At 58.7% G+C, this 17,588-nt stretch overlaps 2 protein-coding genes across 2 annotated transcripts; both read left to right on the top strand.

Annotated features, from left to right (window-relative positions):
* Positions 1–7,141: 7,141 nt before the first annotated feature.
* On the top strand, positions 7,142–8,213 carry G0S2 (G0/G1 switch 2). The gene is made up of 2 exons (XM_030232374.2): positions 7,142–7,307; positions 7,632–8,213. The coding sequence occupies exon 2, from the start codon at positions 7,666–7,668 to the stop codon at positions 7,972–7,974; it is 309 nt and encodes a 102-aa protein (XP_030088234.1). The 5' UTR covers positions 7,142–7,307; positions 7,632–7,665; the 3' UTR covers positions 7,975–8,213.
* Positions 8,214–12,055: 3,842 nt separating this feature from the next.
* Positions 12,056–16,770, top strand: LOC103823329 (11-beta-hydroxysteroid dehydrogenase 1-like). The gene is made up of 6 exons (XM_050985105.1): positions 12,056–12,437; positions 13,055–13,185; positions 14,622–14,733; positions 15,288–15,473; positions 16,025–16,168; positions 16,520–16,770. The coding sequence occupies exons 1-6, from the start codon at positions 12,350–12,352 to the stop codon at positions 16,753–16,755; spliced, it is 897 nt and encodes a 298-aa protein (XP_050841062.1). The 5' UTR covers positions 12,056–12,349; the 3' UTR covers positions 16,756–16,770.
* The last annotated feature ends 818 nt before the right edge of the window (positions 16,771–17,588 follow it).

The following is a 17,588-nucleotide window of genomic DNA, read 5'->3' on the forward strand; positions in this document are numbered from 1 at the left end:
TCCTGCCCAGCCCCGCCCGGCCCGGCCGGCGGCTGCAGGGAAGCGAGAAGAACCCTGGAATGTCTGAGGAGAGAGGGAGGGAGGGATGAGACGTGCCCCGAGCTGCCGGCACGGCCTCGGCACGCTGCGGGGAGCGAGCCCCGCGCACCGAACCCCTCGTGTGTGTGAAGGGCTCCCACCGAGCCCCGAGAGCCCCAGCAAGGCAAAACATCACCCGCAGCTCCACAAGTTCAAACAGGATCCAAACAGGAAAAGGCTCATTTACAGAATATCAACTGCAAACCGGTGAAAATGGGAGAGGGAAAAATCGGCTGGGAACGGGTGGGTGCTCAGGGACAGGGGATCCCTGAATGCCCTGAGGGCAGGGGGTGCCAGGTCCCGGTTCTGGTGGCAGTCGGACCCTGGAACAGCTCCGGTGCTCTCCTGGGTGGCAGGGAGGGAGCGGGCTACAGGTGGAGATTGCAACTGCTGCTGAAAATGCACCAGAGCAAATAAATGCAAGCGCTGGAGCAATCTGGGGTGGGTGGGACAGACAGAGGGATGCTCACTGGGCTCGAGTTCCTCTGCAGCCTGTGCTAACCTGTGCCAGGCTGTGCCCACAGCCCTCCGAGGGCTGGGCGAGACATTCCCTGGAAAACAAACACCATTAACTGCTGCAGGAAGTCGCGCTCTGAGTCACGGGACATCCCCGGCCCGGGGGCAGCAGGGGACACTGCTGAGGAAAGCCTCTTCTCCAGGAGCAGATCAGCAGCGCCTGCTGCTCCCCGTCTGACAGAAACACAAAAGGAGCTGAAATCAGGGACACAGCACCGCAGAAAGAACGTTTAATCCCTTGAAATGCAAAACCTGCTCTAAGGAAAAGGATGCTGCTTGAGGATGGTTTTATAGCTCAAGCACACAGAGGCTGAACAATCCTTAATGCTGCTGTTACATTCTTCATCGAAGGATTAACAGTGTCTGAAGCACAGTTCCTGAAAGCACACGAGCAGCTGCTTTACAATGGAGAAAACCAGGCCCAGGGATAATTTGCTTATGCTGAGCAGGATCTTGGCACAGGCAGGGCAGAATCCAGACTCGAGCTCCTTCCAGCCCCTGACTTCCCAGAGCTGGGGTGAAACCTCCCATCACAGCCTGTCCTGTCAGGTACCCTTGTGGGAAAAACCTGCAAGAGTCACAGGACACGGAGCTGGAAGCACTGAAGCTGCTTGGGAAGAGGAAAACTTGGGAGGGTTTTGTCAGGGGTGAGGAATTATGTCTCATGTTGTAACTTTCTGATAACCCTCCTGGCTGGAAGATTAATGATATCAGTAACAAAATAGGTTTTCCTCCACCTAACCTTTTCATTTCCCATTTTAATTCAAACCTGACCAACAAACCACCTCTTATTCCAGCAGAGATGATTTAAATCACTGACTTTGCTAATTACCATGATCTCCTTTAAAAGCATTTCAGGAATCCTGACAAAATTCCAGTTCCTGTTCTGAAAACCTGCTCTGTAAGCAAATAGCACTTTGAACCAAAACGCCACTGACCTACTTTAGGTTTAAATTCCAATAACTCTGGGAGCTGGCTCCAAAGGGCAGCAAGCCTGTGAGCCCAGCCTCCCTGAGCAGCCCTGCAGCAGTGCCAGCTGTGGGCACAGCTGGGGCAGGGCCGTGCTGCCCGGGAGGGGACAGCTGTGGCCAGCACAGGGCTCAGGACCTGCTCCTCACCCAGCCCAGCCCAGCCCAGGAGCACAGACTTGTCCCAGATCCCTTCCACACCAGTTTGCAGCAAAGCAAAGGCTCAGGATTTGCTCTGAAATTGGGTTTTCCTTTTCCCCCCAGCTCCTTTCCCCACCCCATGGAGTTCCCTCTGGCCTGGCCCATGATGGGTGGGCACAGAACGCCCCAGTGTCCCCAGTGTCCCCAGTATGCCCAGTACCCCCAGTACCCCCAGTACCCCCAGTGTCCCCAGAGTCCCCTGTGGGCTGGGCTGCACAGCCCCCCAGGCACCAGGGACACGGTGCAGAGCTGGCAGGGCACAGGCTGGCACTGTGCCCTCTTCCCACCGGGACCTTGATAAAATTATCCTTGCAGGGGAACAGCGTTATTTTTGTCACGTCCCCATTTTCCAAACAGGAAAATATTCCATTAGGAAAGCGGCCAGCTCCCCTCTGGAGGGTTTTGGCTTTTCCAGGTGGTGGAAGGGGGGGGTCTCTGCACCCCTGGTGTCAGCCAGCAAACCCCTGAAAAGCCTCTACCTGCAACATCCAGGGCAGCAGTTTAAACTTTTAAACTAACATTTAGGGACATTTAGGAGCCCCCTTTAAGGCACAGATTCCCTCTGTGTGACACCAAGGACAGGCTGTTTGCTGCTCCTGCCTGCCAGCTTTGAGCTGCCCAGGTAGAACAGAGGCTGGTCCCACCTTAGCTGCCCTCCCTGGCTGGGCTGAAAGGTGGGCACAGCCCATGGAGCAGAAAAAATCCAGCAGTGCCCAACCCTTCCTCACTCATGGACATTTGGGAGATGAGGCAACAGCTCTGTGCAGTTCTGGTGCTGCTGCTGAGCCCACCTTGGCTGTGCCACACTCAAGGAGCTGGCACCAGGGGCAAAGGGACAGGACAGTGCTGGGCACCAGGGGCACAGGGACAGGGCAGAGCTGGTACCAGGGGCACAGGGACAGGGCAGAGCTGGGCACCAGGGGCACAGGGACAGGGCAGTGCTGGGCACCAGGGGCACAGGGACAGGGCAGAGCTGGTACCAGGGGCACAGGGACAGGGCAGAGCTGGGCACCAGGGGCACAGGGACAGGACAGTGCTGGGCACCAGGGGCGCAGGGACAGGGCAGTGCTGGGCACCAGCAGCAGAGTCCCTGTGCCTCCGTGACCTGCCCAGGGCAGCGATGGCTCCTCAGGCCCCACAGCAGAGCAGGTCACCACAATGACCAGGTCACCATGGCCCGGCCACATGGCCAGAGCTGTCTGCACCCTGTGTCCATCACAGCCTGGGGAGGCTCCTCTGGGCCCTGCCCTATGGAACCAAACCTGCATTATTCTATTCATTTTCAATAGGACAGATCCTTAACACACCTTGCTGGGCTTTAGGGTTTCCTTTCCTTTTCCTATCCAAATTCCCTCGAGTGTTTCAGGGTGACACCACCTACAGCAGCCTGTGCCCGGGCAGATCAGACACCCTGGAAATGTCCTGGGCCTGCTGTGGGGCTGTTCTGCAGTAAGGGCAGCTCCCCTTCCCTCCCAGCCCTTTTCAGGGCAGCTCTGCTCCTCCCGGAGCCTCCAGCACGCACCCGCGGCATGGGCAGCGCCTGCTGTGCCCCTGCCCCTGCCAGCCGGGAGTGTGCCAGCCCCAGCCGTGAAACCAGAGCCGTGCCCCTGCCCCTGCCAGCCGGGAGTGTGCCAGCCCCCGGCCGTGAAACCAGAGCCGTGCCCCTGCCCCTGCCAGCAGGGAGTGTGCCAGCCCCAGGCCATGAAACCAGAGCCCCTGGAAGCCTCCGCGGGGCTGGGAGCAAGACTCGCTCTGTGCCCAGCCCGGCACGGGCAGCGCTCCCATCTCGAGAGCATCACCAAGGGCACCCCTGGCACCGAGGGCACCTCGTGGCACCGAGGGCACTCTGTGGCACCAAGGTCACCCATGCCCAGCCAGCTGTGCCAGGAGAACGCTCAGCTCTGGCAGAGGCAGCCCAGTGTGGCCGCTCAGCATCCCTGTGCTCAGCATCCCCTGTGCTCAGCATCCCCTGTGCCCTCCTCCAGGGCGATTCCAGGCAGATCTCCCGGCCGGCGGCTCCGGAGCAGATCCCCCACTCTGCCAGAGCAGATCCCCCCGCTCCTGCCGGAGCAGATCCCCCCGCTCTGCTGGAGCAGATCCCCGCTCTGCCGGAGCAGATCCCCCCGCTCTGCCGGAGCAGATCCCCGCTCTGCCGGAGCAGATCCCCCCACTCTGCCGGAGCAGATCCCCGCTCTGCTGGAGCAGATCCCCGCTCTGCCGGAGCAGATCCCCCACTCTGCCGGAGCAGATCCCCCCGCTCTGCCGGAGCAGATCCCCCACTCTGCCGGAGCAGATCCCCCCGCTCTGCCGGAGCAGATCCCCGCTCTGCCGGAGCAGATCCCCGCTCTGCTGGAGCAGATCCCCGCTCTGCCGGAGCAGATCCCCCCACTCTGCCGGAGCAGATCCCCCCGCTCTGCCGGAGCAGATCCCCCCGCTCTGCCGGAGCAGATCCCCGCTCTGCTGGAGCAGATCCCCGCTCTGCCGGAGCAGATCCCCCCACTCTGCCGGAGCAGATCCCCCCACTCTGCCGGAGCAGATCCCCGCTCTGCCGGAGCAGATCCCCCCACTCTGCCGGAGCAGATCCCCCCGGCTCTGCCGGAGCAGATCCCCGCTCTGCCGGAGCAGATCCCCGCTCTGCCGGAGCAGATCCCCGCTCTGCCGCCCCCCAGCCTCCCCTCCCAGCCGATTCAGGTTAAGCCGTGGCTGCTGACGCTGCTCGGGAAGTTCAGGCCCAGCTCTTCCCCCCGATGACGTTAAACTCCTGCAGCTCTCCCGGCCACAAAGCCCGGTTTAATCAAAGTTGCGATTAAACCTGACAACATCCTCATGCAGACTCTCCTAAATAAGATTTAGAACAGCTAAAATTAGTCTAATTTATTGTTAATCATTAATCGTTTTATCCACACTTAATTCAATTTAAATGTCCGCACAAAGAGCTTGCATAGACTTTGTTACTGAAATCTAAACCAAAATTGAATTAGATGTTGTTAAATTAAATCAACGCAATCTGAGGGCTGCCACGAGAAGTGTTTGCCAGAGATGGTTATCAGCTGATTGGTTAATGCTGAAAAACATCCTGAGCTCTGTGTGGGCCCAAAAGCTCCAGCTCTCAGTGCTTTGGGAACGCACGGACATCTCCATCTGTATTTTATGAACAAAAATGCCCTTCCCAGCCCTCAGGAAAACACTTGCAAACATGAGGTTCAGCAGGCAACCAAAACCCTGCCTGAAAAACCCAAAACCACCCAAAAATCACTTTTGTAGGTGAAAAGTCACAATGACAGTGCCCTTTGTGTCAGGGGCCGGGAGCGGCTCAGCCGCTGCTGCCGGGGCTGGGCAGGGCCGGGCCGCCCCCACCCCTCCCTGGAGCTGGAGGGGGCAGCACAATGACCCCCAAAGAGCCACGCCAGGAGCCGTGACCCTGAACTTCCCCTGTCTGGCCGCTGTCTCCTGCAGCTATCTTTTCTCCAAAAGCCATTTTTTTGAGTGTTGCAGAAGAGAAAAAACACAGCCCGAACTCAGGGATCAGCTGCAACCTCGGCTGCCAAGTTGGCAGAGAAGATAAGGACCCTTTATTTGAAGCAGAAAACCCCAGACGCTGAGGAGGGATAGACAAGTCTTTAGCAACTTTTACAGCCAGTCTTGCAATAAAATTTCCTAAGCAGACTCAAAACTTGCAGAAAAAAAAATGCAAACCCAAACCCCCAAGTTTTCAGCAGGAGCGTTTCCTTGGAGCGCTGCGGGGGCAGGGGCAGCCCCGGCCGGGCCGGGACGTGCGGGATGTGAGGAGCCAGGGCTGAGTCACTGCCCCACACCCCGGCACAGCTCAGAGACGGGAAACCCACTCCTGCAAGGGCCAGCAGTGCCCACAACCTCCTGTGCAGGGAACCGAGCAGTGTGGGGCCATCAAAGCTGAGGAGGAGGAGGGGAGGAAGGGAGGAAGGACATGAGCTTCACCTCCTTCCACATGCACCAACCTCTCCCTAAAACCGCTGCTACAACATCAGCTGATATTTTAATTTCTACACACTGCCTAGCAGAGCAATTCCCATCCTCTCAGCCACGTGGATCTGCCCACAAGTCTGTCCCAGCGTCCATCACCTCCTGGAGATCCCAGCACCTTCTCGTGGCTTTAGCAGCTCTCTGGGCTCAGCTGAGATGTGCATGGAGCCCAGAGGGTTCCTGCAGCCAGGGCAGTGTCTGCTCTGATGGAGCTGCAGCCACAGCAGATGATGGGGGTGATGATGATGATGATGCAATCGCTCTTGCATCATCAGTAATGCCAGGGGGTTATTGGTGCAACACTGCTTGGCTGCCTGCTGCTCCAGCATGGGAGCAGCACCGTCCTGCAGGTGGCACAGAGAGGGTGACACAAAGGGGGTGACACAGATTCAGCACCAAGTGCAGGAAAAGTCAAGAGTGTATCTGAATTTGATGTAACTTCTCCATCTTGGGAGTTTCCCAAAGTTCTCTCACTCCCAGGAAGTCAGGGGCTGTCACACCTGCACAATCACCTGCTCATGGTTCCCTTTGCATGAGGCACCTGGAGGAACCTTCCACAAGCACGTCACACCTCAGCCTGGGTGACACTGTCACAGCTCAACCCAGTGACACAGTCACACTTCGGCTGGGGTGACACTGTCACACCTCAGCTGGTGACACAGTCACACCTCAGCCCGGGTGACACTGTCACACCTCGGCTGGGTGACACGGTCACACCTCGGCTAGGTGACACCAGCATACCTTAGCCCAGGTGACACTGTCACACCTTGGCTGGGTGACCCTGGCCCGCTGTGTCCCTGGGGTGTTTTCTCACCCCTTTCCCTGCAGAGTGGCAGCCAGGCAGGGACATTTTGCTGAACTGGCCGCTGGCAGCCCCAAGCCCTGACCCAAAGGCTGCCCTGTTTCGGGAGCTGTGGGCACAGACCCTCTCCCTGCCTCCCAGGCAATCAGCAAAGCTTCTGTGAATATATGAAATATTTATGGCAGAAGCAGGTACAGCAAGTCAGGCATCAGATCTCTGGTTTGGAAATTAGACTGAGACAATCTTGGGGGTTTTTTTGGAGGAAGGAAAAACAAGTTTTTTAAGAGAAAAAAGAGAAATAGAAGGAAGGATGGGAAAACATAAGGAGAATTGGAAGGAGAAAGAAATGGAATGGGGAAAAGAAAGAATTAAAAAAAATTACAGAGTGGGGGAGGAAAGGGTTTTAAAAAAAAAAAAAAAAAGGGTTTTTTTTTTTTTCCGTCTGGCCGGATTAGGGGCAGGAGCTGCCAGGCGCGGGGGGGCCAGGCTGGCCGAGCTCCGGCCCCGCTCCCGGCCCGGCCCCCGCCCCGCCCGCCCCGCCGGCGATAAAAGGCGGCGGCGGCGGCCCCGGGCAGCGGCTGCAGCGGAGCGGCTGCGACAGCGACAGCAGCAAAGCGACAGCAGCACAGCCCCGCAGCGCCACCGCAGCGCTCACTGCACCGCTCACTGCAGCCCTGCAGCAACACCGCAGCGCTCACTGCAACGCACAGCCCTGCAGCAACACCGCAGCAGCACCGCCGGTAAGGGCTGCGAGGGGATGGAAGCGACGGGATGCGATGGGATGGGATAATGGGATGGGACAGGGAGCTGTGCAAAGCGTGTGGGACCAGCAGCGTGTGCCCCCCACAGCAGCCTGGGCAGGGGTCTCTGTCCTGGCCAGGGGGCTCTGGCTCTGTCCTGGGCACCGCGGGGACAGGGTGGCTGCGTTTTCCTGAAGCAAACCCTCAGCAAAAAGCCCCAAATGCTCCCCATTTAAAGCGCAGCTGCGGGTCTGCGGGGAGCCCGGGGAGCTCTGCCACCACAGCAGCTGGCTTTAGCTCACGTCCCTCTCTCTTCTCTTCCAGAAGCCACGTCTGAACCCGCTGCTGCCGAACTGAAATGGAAACCATGCACGAGCTGATCCCCTTCGCCAAGGAAATGCTCAGCCAGAAGCCCAACAGGAAGATGGTCAAGCTGTACATGCTGGGCAGCGTGCTGGCCTTCTTTGGGGTGGTCATCGGGCTGGTGGAGACCGTGTGCAGCCCCTTCAGCTCCCAGGCCAGCCTGGAGGACGAGGAGGAGAAGAACAAGCCCGCGGCGGCCCGGGAGCAGCGGCCGCCGCAGAGAAGGGAGGATTTGGCGCTGGCCAAGGGCAAGGCAGGGCCGGCGCTGCAGAGGGCTCAGGTGACCCGGCAGCACGCGTCCTAGGCACGGCACAGACACTCCGCCCGCCCGGGGGGTTCCAGCGCGAAGGGAAGGCTCGGCTGAAGGAGACTGCACGTGTGAGACTCGCCAGAAGTGAAGGGTTTTATTTGCTGCTGTGCAGCAGTGGGGAAAAATACCTTTTGTTGGTATAAACCTGTGCACGATGCACAGCGTGGTTTCTTATTTTTCTTACGGACGCGTTTTACACCATTTTGCAAGATCAATAAATATTTTATATGGTACTGGTGCTCTCTCTTGCTGCTGTTATTTTCAAAGCCTTCTCGTGCTGTTTTGCAGAGGTTTTGCTCACACCTCTGGCTCCTTTTGTGGGGCAGGGGGGGACATGGGGGACAGTGGAGGAGATAAACCCAGAGAGGCTGCTCTGGGGGCTGTTCTGTCTGTCTGTCTGTCCCTCTGCTCCTTCCCCAAGGGGCCAGCTGGGGAGGAGGTGGCATTTGTGTCACACGGGTGCCACATGCCCCGAGATGGAGGTGGGGTTGGACTTCAGGGGTTATCTGGGTTCAATGGCACAGATTTGTCTCTGCCACGGCCACGTGTGCACAGAACTGGTTTAAAATAAATCAAAACCCCATTCTTGCCCTGGCAGCCCTCCAACAGGCTCCAGCTGCTGCACAGCTAAAAATCTTAAAGCCAAAACCCTTCCACCTTTCCTGGGACCTTTCACAAAGCCACCACACACACCTGAGTGTGCAGGGTAACGTGGGACTCCAGAGCCACAGGGTGACACAGATGGAAAAACACAGAGATGGCATGGGCAGCCTGGAGGGTGTGGAAACTGTTCAGGCTCTACTCAGAGTGCTGCCAGGATCATTAGAGGACTTTCATCTATTTTAAAAATGTTCTGGGGCTTAGAAAGAATCCCTTGCATTTGGGACTATGTCATGTCAGTCAAAGTCCCCAGGCAGCCACAGCTGAGTGATCCTGACCACACTGCAGAGGGAGGGCAGGCAAACGGGCCCTGCCAGTCCTGAGCAGGGCAGAAAATCCTCTTCATCAGCTCAAAGGCACCCTCAGGGCAGGTGCAGCAGGATTCACACCTCACAGAAACAGGGAGACGCACCAGCAGTGTGCCACTCTCCAGCTAACAGCAAAACAATTGAGCCAAACACTGGATCATGGAAAATGAAAAAGCCTGGCACTGCCAGACCTCAGTGCCCAGTGCACAGCTCCTGCCAGAGCTGCACAGCGTAAGATCAGGACCTGAAAATATCAGAATACGGCTGAAGTTCACTATTTCATTTTCATAATCCACTACCCACAATTCATTTTGTTGACACTTATTTCTGTTGCCAAAACAAACCCAGCAGCACAGAGAGGAGAAAGACTCCTACCCAGTATCTGCCCAAAAATTCTGCTCAAGCTTTCAAATTTAAAGTACTTTTTCCTCAATTAAAATTATTGGTTTATTTAAAATAGCATTTGAGAATTACTTCATTTAGTCTGTAACTAAATGAATTTAGTCTGTAACTAAATGAATTTAGTCTGTAAGTCAATGCCCTTTGGTCTCTGGCAAGGCTGAACAATCCCACCCCTCACTGATACCATGGAAGTTCCATGGGAAAACTCGGGAATTCAGGCCTGAAGGGACCCATCAGCTGAGGGGCTCCATTGCCCTGCCCATCCCAGCCTCTAAAGAGGTTTTACACTTCCAGGGAAGGCTGGGCTGGAATTCCTGGGGCACACCTGGTGAGGGACACGCAGGGAGCTGGGGCCGTGGCTGTGGCAGGGGTGGATGGAGGCGCTCCCAGGGCTCACACGGATCACAGCCAGGTGACAGTCCCGGGCAGCCCGGAGCTGTGTCCTGCCAGCTCAAGCGGATCAATCACACCCAGGTGACCGTCCCAGCCCGTCCCAGAGCTGTGTCCATCACCCTCTGTCCCCAGGATCGCCTCTCTCCTGCCAGTCCCGGGTGTCTCACCCTGCCCCACGGGAAGGGGCACTGCCAAAGGGAGGGCAGGGAGCTCCTGAGGTGCCTGGGGGGCTCCAGCTGAGCCCGGCCAGGCTGCCCCCCCCTACAACTCCCGGGTTTGCTGCCCACTCCTCCTCTCCCAGTGCTCCAGCCCCGCGGTGATGAGCTTAAAGCAAAGAGGGTTGGGAACAGTGAAAATAGCCGCTCCTAAGACAGCTAAGGGGATTAGACAGCTAAAGCACAGCCCTGCTCCTGCTCCTGCTCCTGCTCCTGCTCCTGCTCCTGCTCCTGCTCCTGCTCCTGCTCCTGCTCCTGCTCCTGCCCTACTCCTGCCCATGCCCTACTCCTGCCCATGCCCTACTCTTGCCCAGCTCCTGCTCCTGCTCCTGCTCCTGCTCCTGCCCAGCTCCTGCCCTGCTCCTGCTCCTGCTCCTGCCCTTCTCCTGCCCTGCTCCTGCTCCTGCCCTGCTCCTGCCCTGCTCCTGCTCCTGCTCCTGCCCTGCTCCTGCCCCCAGGCTGGGCACAGCACCCAGCTCACCCCGCCAGGCCAGCCTGGGCTCAGCCTGGCACAAAGCCTGGTGAGTTCTTGTCTGTAGCCATCTTTCAAGGATCTGATTTCAGCCTGGAGCTGTCACCCAGCCCTCATCCCGGGAGCTGAAGGCCACTCTGAGCAGCAGCCCTCCCCTCACAGCTCAGCCACTCCAAAGGCAGGAGCTGGATGTCTTCAGAGAGCCCTCGCTGCTATTTGCAGTGTGGACACTGGATACTCCAGGGGCTGCCAGGCTAAATTTAGGGGTGCAGATAAGAACATCAGCCTCAGCCACCCAGCTCCAAGGGCACTGGGAACATGGACAGCGGCCAAGGCTGTGAGCAGCCACTGTTCCAACAATGAAATTCCAAGGCAGCAATTCCCAATTTGGTCACACAGAGGAAAAACCACAAATTTAGGGCTTGGAAATGACTTAAACATCACAGTATTTCCTCTAAACCAGCAGTGTGCAGAAATGTGATGTCAAACCAAACCAAAGCCATCCCACAACCCTCTCAATCTCCCTCGGGACTGGGAGTGCATCTCCAGCGGTGCAGCCTGACAGCCATGGGGTCTGCAGGGTGTGCAAGGAGAAAAGAAACTGAGGGCAGCCCCTGATATTGTGATGGCCCTGTCTGTAAAGAAAGGAATTAGAGCTGTGTTCATGGCAAAGGGCACTGAGACAGCTGGGTAGGAAAATTAGTATTTTAATATCTATGAGAGAAAGGAAAGTAAGAGGGGAAAGGAAAAAAAAAGAAAGAAAAAGGAAAATCATCTGCATTTGACCAAGATTTGATAATAATTTGAAAAAAACCAAATATCACTCAAAAAAGGAAAAAAAAAAGAAGCAGAATCCAAATTCCTGCCAAGTGTTTTGAGCCTTGGAGCTGCCTGCACAAACCTGCCTGAGCCCAGCCGTGCCCTGGAACGCGCTCCCTGCAGGGCTCTCCCCTCTCCCCTCTCCCTTCTGTGCTCTCTGGCAGGACAAGAGCAGGCAGCAGGGCAGGAGCTCCCTGCAGGGCTCTCCCAGCTCCCCTCTGTGCTCTCTGGCAGGACAAGTTCCTGCCCAGAGTGGGCAGCAGAGCACGAGCATCCCCCGGGAGCACAGCCCCAGCTCCAGGGCACAGGAGGGACCTGCAGCAGGGGAATCCACCCGGGGTCACCCCAGAGAGGTGATCCAGGAGCAGCAGAGCTCTGGGCTCTGGGCACAGCTCTGGGCACAGCCCTGGGCACAGCTCTGGGCTCTGGGCACAGCTCTGGGCACAGCCCTGGGCACAGCTCTGGGCTCTGGGCACAGCTCTGGGCACAGCACTGGGCACAGCTCTGGGCTCTGCCCCTGCAAGGCTTTCAGCAGCCAGGATCAGAAAACCCTTCCCCAGCCTTTCCTGGGGCTGTTTGGGCTGCTGAGTCCCTGCTGCCAGCCCCCAGGGGCAGGGGCTGCCTTGGGGCACGGAGCAGCCCTGCCCTGGGGAGCCCAGGACCATCTGGGGGTGTCCCCGTGCCAGAGCCTGGCCACATCCATGCCCAGGGCCTGCAGGAATAAAGGAGAATGTTCAACCACCTGCACTGAGCTCCCTCTGATGTTCTCCAAGTGAAACTTGATGCTGCTCAGCAAAGACACACCTCTTCCAGGGTGTTGTGCAAAATTCTGCATTTTAACGTAGGACAGGAAATATGAAAAGAGCCGGGCAGGACCCAAACAGCCCTGCTGGCCAGGCCGAGCAGCAGGCAGCAAACCAAAGGCTTTGCTTGGCTTATCCATCCACCCACCCCTGATTTTCCAGGGCTTTGGAAGCTGCAGCTCCTCGGCCGATGGGTTTTTAAAGGGTCACACTGCTGCTTCCCTCAGGAGCAGCTCTGCAGAGGGATTTTTGTTCCTTCCTTCTCTCTCGTGCTGTATTTCCTGACTCCACAGTGGGATGGGTCGGTTGCAAAAGATTCTCATTCCCTTCCTGGGATTGGTTTTGGCCTTCTGGTTCTATTCTGCGAGGGACACTTTCAAACCGGGTGAGTATCCAAAGTCACTCTGACTTTAAGGAAAAAACGACAAAAAGCCACATTTGGGTGTTTTGCATGGAAACCGGTCAGAGCTCGGACCAAGGCACGGCCGAGCCTTTGTGTGGTGGTGGATACTGAAATGTGGCTTTAACAAAGCTTTAAAACCAAACTGTACAAAGACTGTGCAGAAAAACCCCCTGAGGGAGCAGGTGAGGCAGGGGCGAGAGGGAAGGGGCACGGAGTGCTCCATTTTCCTGAGTGCAGGAAAAGGGTTTGCAAACGGGACTTGGAAGTGCAAAGTAAAGTCTGGAGCACGCACTCAGTGGGTTGCTTTTATTACAGAATGGTTGGGGCGTTGATAAATTGTGCCCTGGCTTGTGGAAAAAGCTGCTGGAAGAGTCCAGAGCTGTCCCTGTGTCACTGCACTTCCCGGGGAGCTGCAGCAGCTCCACAGCTTTTTCCATGAGATGGGAGAGCCCTGCTGGTGCCGGATGCTTTGCACTCACAGGCTCGTCTGCCTTCCAGTTAACTGCTGATCTGAAGGGCACTCGGGGGTTCATTATTTCTTAGTTTTAAGGTTTTCTGACAGCATGAGGCTAACTGCAGGGGCTGTGCCTGTGTCGCAGAGATGCTGCGCGGGAAGCGGGTGATCGTGACGGGAGCCAGCACGGGCATCGGGGAGCAGATGGCATATCACCTGGCACGGATGGGTGCCCACGTCCTCCTCACGGCACGGACAGAGGCCAGGCTGCAGAGTGTAATGGGCAGCGCTCGTGTTCATGGCAGGGCTCACCCAGACACGGGGCCAGGACCTCCCAGCACAGCCACAGGAACACCCATGGCACATGTCCCACCCAGGCACAGGGACAGGCACAGGTCCCACCCGGGCACAGGGACAGGCACAGGTCCCACCCAGGCACAGGGACAGGCACAGGTCCCACCCGGGCACAGGGACAGGCACAGGTCCCACCTGGGCACAGGGACAGGCACAGGTCCCACCCGGGCACAGGGACAGGCACAGGTCCCACCTGGGCACAGGGACAGGCACAGGTCCCACCCGGGCACAGGGACAGGCACAGGTCCCACCCGGGCACAGAGACAGGCACAGATCCCACCCGGGCACAGGGACAGGCACAGGTCCTGGCCAGGCACAGTGACAGACCCCTGTGCCCTGGGAACTCCTGCACACACAGCAAGCAGTGCCCTCCTGCACACGCACACCTGGCAGTCCCTCCTGCACACACAGACACACACTTGGCCATCTCTCCTGCACACACAGCTCCCTGCACTCCACCCCACAGTGTCTGAGCTGCACACACATCCCCACACACCCTCATTCCACGGCAGGCTCCTGCCCCTGCTCCTGCCCCTGTCCCTGCTCCTGCTCCTGCAATTCCAGCCCAGCCTGCATGCAGGAGGAGCCAGACTGCCTCGGGTAACGCGCTCACCCAAGGAATCATTTTCCAGGCTCCCTTTGAAGCTCACAAGGCTCCAAACACACTCCCAAAAGTCCAAACCACTGGTTTTAGGTGGGGACATACCACAGGGAGCTCCACCACCCACACCTGAGAGCCAGTGGGCTTCGGGGCAGGGAGGGGGCTCTGGGACAGGAATGGGGCTCTGGAGCAGGGAGGGGGCTCTGGGACAGGAATGGGGCTCTGGAGCAGGGAGGGGGCTCTGGGACAGGGATGGGGCTCTGGGACAGGGATGGGGCTCTGGGTCAGGGATCGGGCTTTGGGACAGGGATGGGGCTGTGGGACAGGGAGGGGCTCTGGGTCAGGGATGGGGGTCTGGGGCAGGGATGGGGGTCTGGGGCAGGGAGGGGGCTCTGGGTCAGGGATGGGGGTCTGGGGCAGGGAGGGGGCTCTGGGGCAGGGAGGGGGCTCTGGGACAGGGATGGGGCTCTGGGACAGGGATGGGGCTCTGGGGCAGGGATGGGGCTCTGGGACAGGGATGGGGCTGTGGGACAGGGAGGGGCTCTGGGTCAGGGATGGGGGTCTGGGGCAGGGAGGGGGCTCTGGGGCAGGGAGGGGGCTCTGGGTCAGGGATGGGGGTCTGGGACAGGGAGGGGGCTCTGGGGCAGGGATGGGGGTCTGGGGCAGGGAGGGGGCTCTGGGACAGGGATGGGGCTCTGGGGCAGGGATGGGGTTCCCAGGGCAGGCAGGGAGGCTTCTGAGCCCCGCTGTCGTGCAGGTGGTGCAGCGCTGCCTGGAGCTGGGAGCAGCCTCGGCGCGCTTCGTCAGCGGCTCCATGGAGGACACGGCCTTCGCCCAGCACGTGGTGAGGGAGGCACAGGTGGCACTGGGTACGTCTGAGCCTGCTCTGCACAGTGCCAGCATCCCGGCAAAAAGGGAGAGACGGGAAAAATTCTCCCCTAACTCTGCCCTTTGCAGCCCTGCTCCTCTGCCTGCACTGCTGCCTCTCAAACTGAACTGCGCTCTCGATTTCAGCTCTGGGGCCTCCTGGCATCCTGTTGCAGTGCCACAGCCCTGGATTTCATCAGCCCAGTGCCAGGGTCCGGGGCATCCGGCAGCCCTGGCCACTGCGGCCAAGGGTCACGGCTCAGAAATGCACCAGTTCCGTGGGGAGCACTCCCTGTCCCTCCCCGGCCCACAGACAGCTCAGGGGTGATCTCCCTTGGGCCATGGCATTCGTGTTTTGAACTAAAAAAATAAATCACAACAAAATATTTACTGGCAGCCTCCATCCAGGCTGTATCCCTGCTCCGGAGATAACAGGCCACAGCTCTGACCCAAAAACCTGATTTCCTTGGATTACACTTCTTCTGCTCCCAGAAAATAATGTTTTGCTGCTTGCAGCCCTCTCCCCCAGCACTAATGCCCATTTTTCTGCTTGCAGGAGGCCTTGACATGCTGATTCTGAACCATGTTGGTGCATCCTACTTTGGCTTTTTCGACGGGGATGTTGAGCACGTCCGGAAGCTCCTGGAAATCAATTTCCTCAGCTACGTGGCCATGGCCACGTCAGCCCTGCCCATGCTGAAGGAGAGCGAGGGCAGCATCGTGGTGGTTTCATCCATGGCAGGTGAGTGGCAGTGCCACCAGACTGGTGACATGGGACTCACTCAAAGGCGCCTGGGCTGACTGCCAGGAGCAGCACACAGCCACACAGGCACCCTCCAGGAGCCACAACTGCTTAACACTAACACCCCACCCAAACCAGCCCCAACACCAAATCCAGATGGGTTTGGGGTTCTCTTGATGTAATTTGTTTTCTGCTCAATCCAATCTCCCCATTTTGGTTTTTGACCAGCAGTCAAAACTGCAGTTAAACCACAGCTGCTGTGTTGGTCAGTGCTCTGGTGAGCAGCTCAGCCCAGGCACAAGAGTCTCAGCTTTGCTCCATCTCTCCCCTCTGAGGGTTTTGTGGTTCCTGTGGGCTGCCCGTGCCCTGAGCACAGACGTGAGCCACAGCTTTGGCCCTAAGAGCTGGAAGCCAGCAAGAATATCTGTAAGGCTGCTGTTCAGGTGCCAGGATGACATTTCACTGGTAAAATCCTGTCTCTGAGGAAGGGCAGAAGAGCAGCTCAGGCAGAGCAGCCCCGTGTGCTAACACAGAACTTTGCTCTGTGCCAGGTAAAGTCGGGTTCCCCTTTACCGCCCCCTACTCTGCGACTAAGTTTGCCCTGGATGGATTTTTCAGCTCCCTGAGGCAGGAGTTCGCCATTCAGAGCATTAACGTTTCCATCACGCTCTGCATCCTCGGCTTCATCGACACAGGTGAGAGCAGAGCTGTGCCAGCCCTGCTCAGGGCTGAGCATCCCCACCCCGGCTCCTTCCCCTGCTCCCCTCCCCACCACCTCAGCCTCTCTGGGGGATCCCACCTGGCTGCCCCCAAAAAACAGCCTCAAGAGCCGTTTCCTTCCCCGTGCCACGTAAACCTGGGCACCCCTTACAGGCTGGCACAGGCTGTTGGCACAGCCCTACACTCCTTCGGGTGCCCACTGTCCCCTCATCCCCGGGGGTCCCCGTTCTCCCTGCATCCCCCGGGGGTCCTCGTTCTCCCCTCATCCCCGGGGTCCCCACTCTCCCCCATCCCGGGGTGCCTGGCGCTGACCCGGGGGCGCGCAGAGCGCGCAGTGCGCGCTGCCGCGGAGGTGCTGCAGGAGCGGCCGGCGCCGCGGGACGAGTGCGCTCTGGAGATCCTCAAGGGCGCAGCGCTGCGCCGGAGGGAGCTCTACTACCGCTACAGCTCCACGCGGCTGCCGCTGCTGCTGCGGGACTGCGCCGCCGAGCTGCTCGATTACCTGGTGCGGAGACGCTACCGCCTGCCCGCGCCCCCCGCCGCCCCCCGCCCGCCGCACTGAGCCCCGGCCCCGCAGGGTCCCGACCCCCGGGAGGGTCCCCGTAGCCCGGGAGGGTCCCCTGTCACCGGGAGGGTCCGGCCAGCCCCGTTCCTGGCCGCCGCCGCCACCGCCCGGTTCGCGGTGCGCTGGCGGCACCCGCAGGGAGAGCGCGGGGTCCGCGGCGGCGGCTCCGTGCCCTGCTCGCCCCGCCCGGCCGCGGAACGCTAATTATTGAGCTAATTATTCAATAAAGTGTATTAACTGGACAGCTCTGCGTGTGCTGGCGGGGCTTTATGGCCTCTCTCAGCTGTTCTTGGGCACAGTTCCACCGGGCACTGCCAGGGATCCAGGGGCAGCCACGGCTGCTCTGGGCACCTGTGCCAGGGCCTGCCACCCTCACAGGGCACAATTCCTTCCTAATTTCTCCTTACCCCAAGATCACCCACACAAACCAGCACACACAGAGTGGGCTCTGCCCCTTAAACTTTCAGAAAATCACCCTCAAAGCCATTTGCCACCTGCCAGCAGACACTGAGCAGTGTCACAACCCTGGGAAAGCTGAAGGTCTTTCCTGTTCATCCACTTGGCTCTTTAGCTGCCTTTTGCAGCCCATGGATTCCTCAGCAGGGATGTTTTTTAGGGGTTAGAGCCACCCAGCAAACTGCCAGTGTTACACCCATGGTGATAACCCAGAGGATAAACCAGAGTCATCAGCAGGGGCTGGAAAATGGAGCCTTTGCCAGCCCTGCTCTCCCCAGATCTGGCTGTGAACCTGCACAAGAATGCTGCTCAGTAAATCCTCGTGCAGCCAGCGAGGCAGGGAAGGATTGCTCCTGGTTTAGACATGGAATGGG

Source organism: Serinus canaria, chromosome 26 (genome assembly GCF_022539315.1).
Source record: "Serinus canaria isolate serCan28SL12 chromosome 26, serCan2020, whole genome shotgun sequence".
NCBI classification, from domain to species: domain Eukaryota; kingdom Metazoa; phylum Chordata; class Aves; order Passeriformes; family Fringillidae; genus Serinus; species Serinus canaria.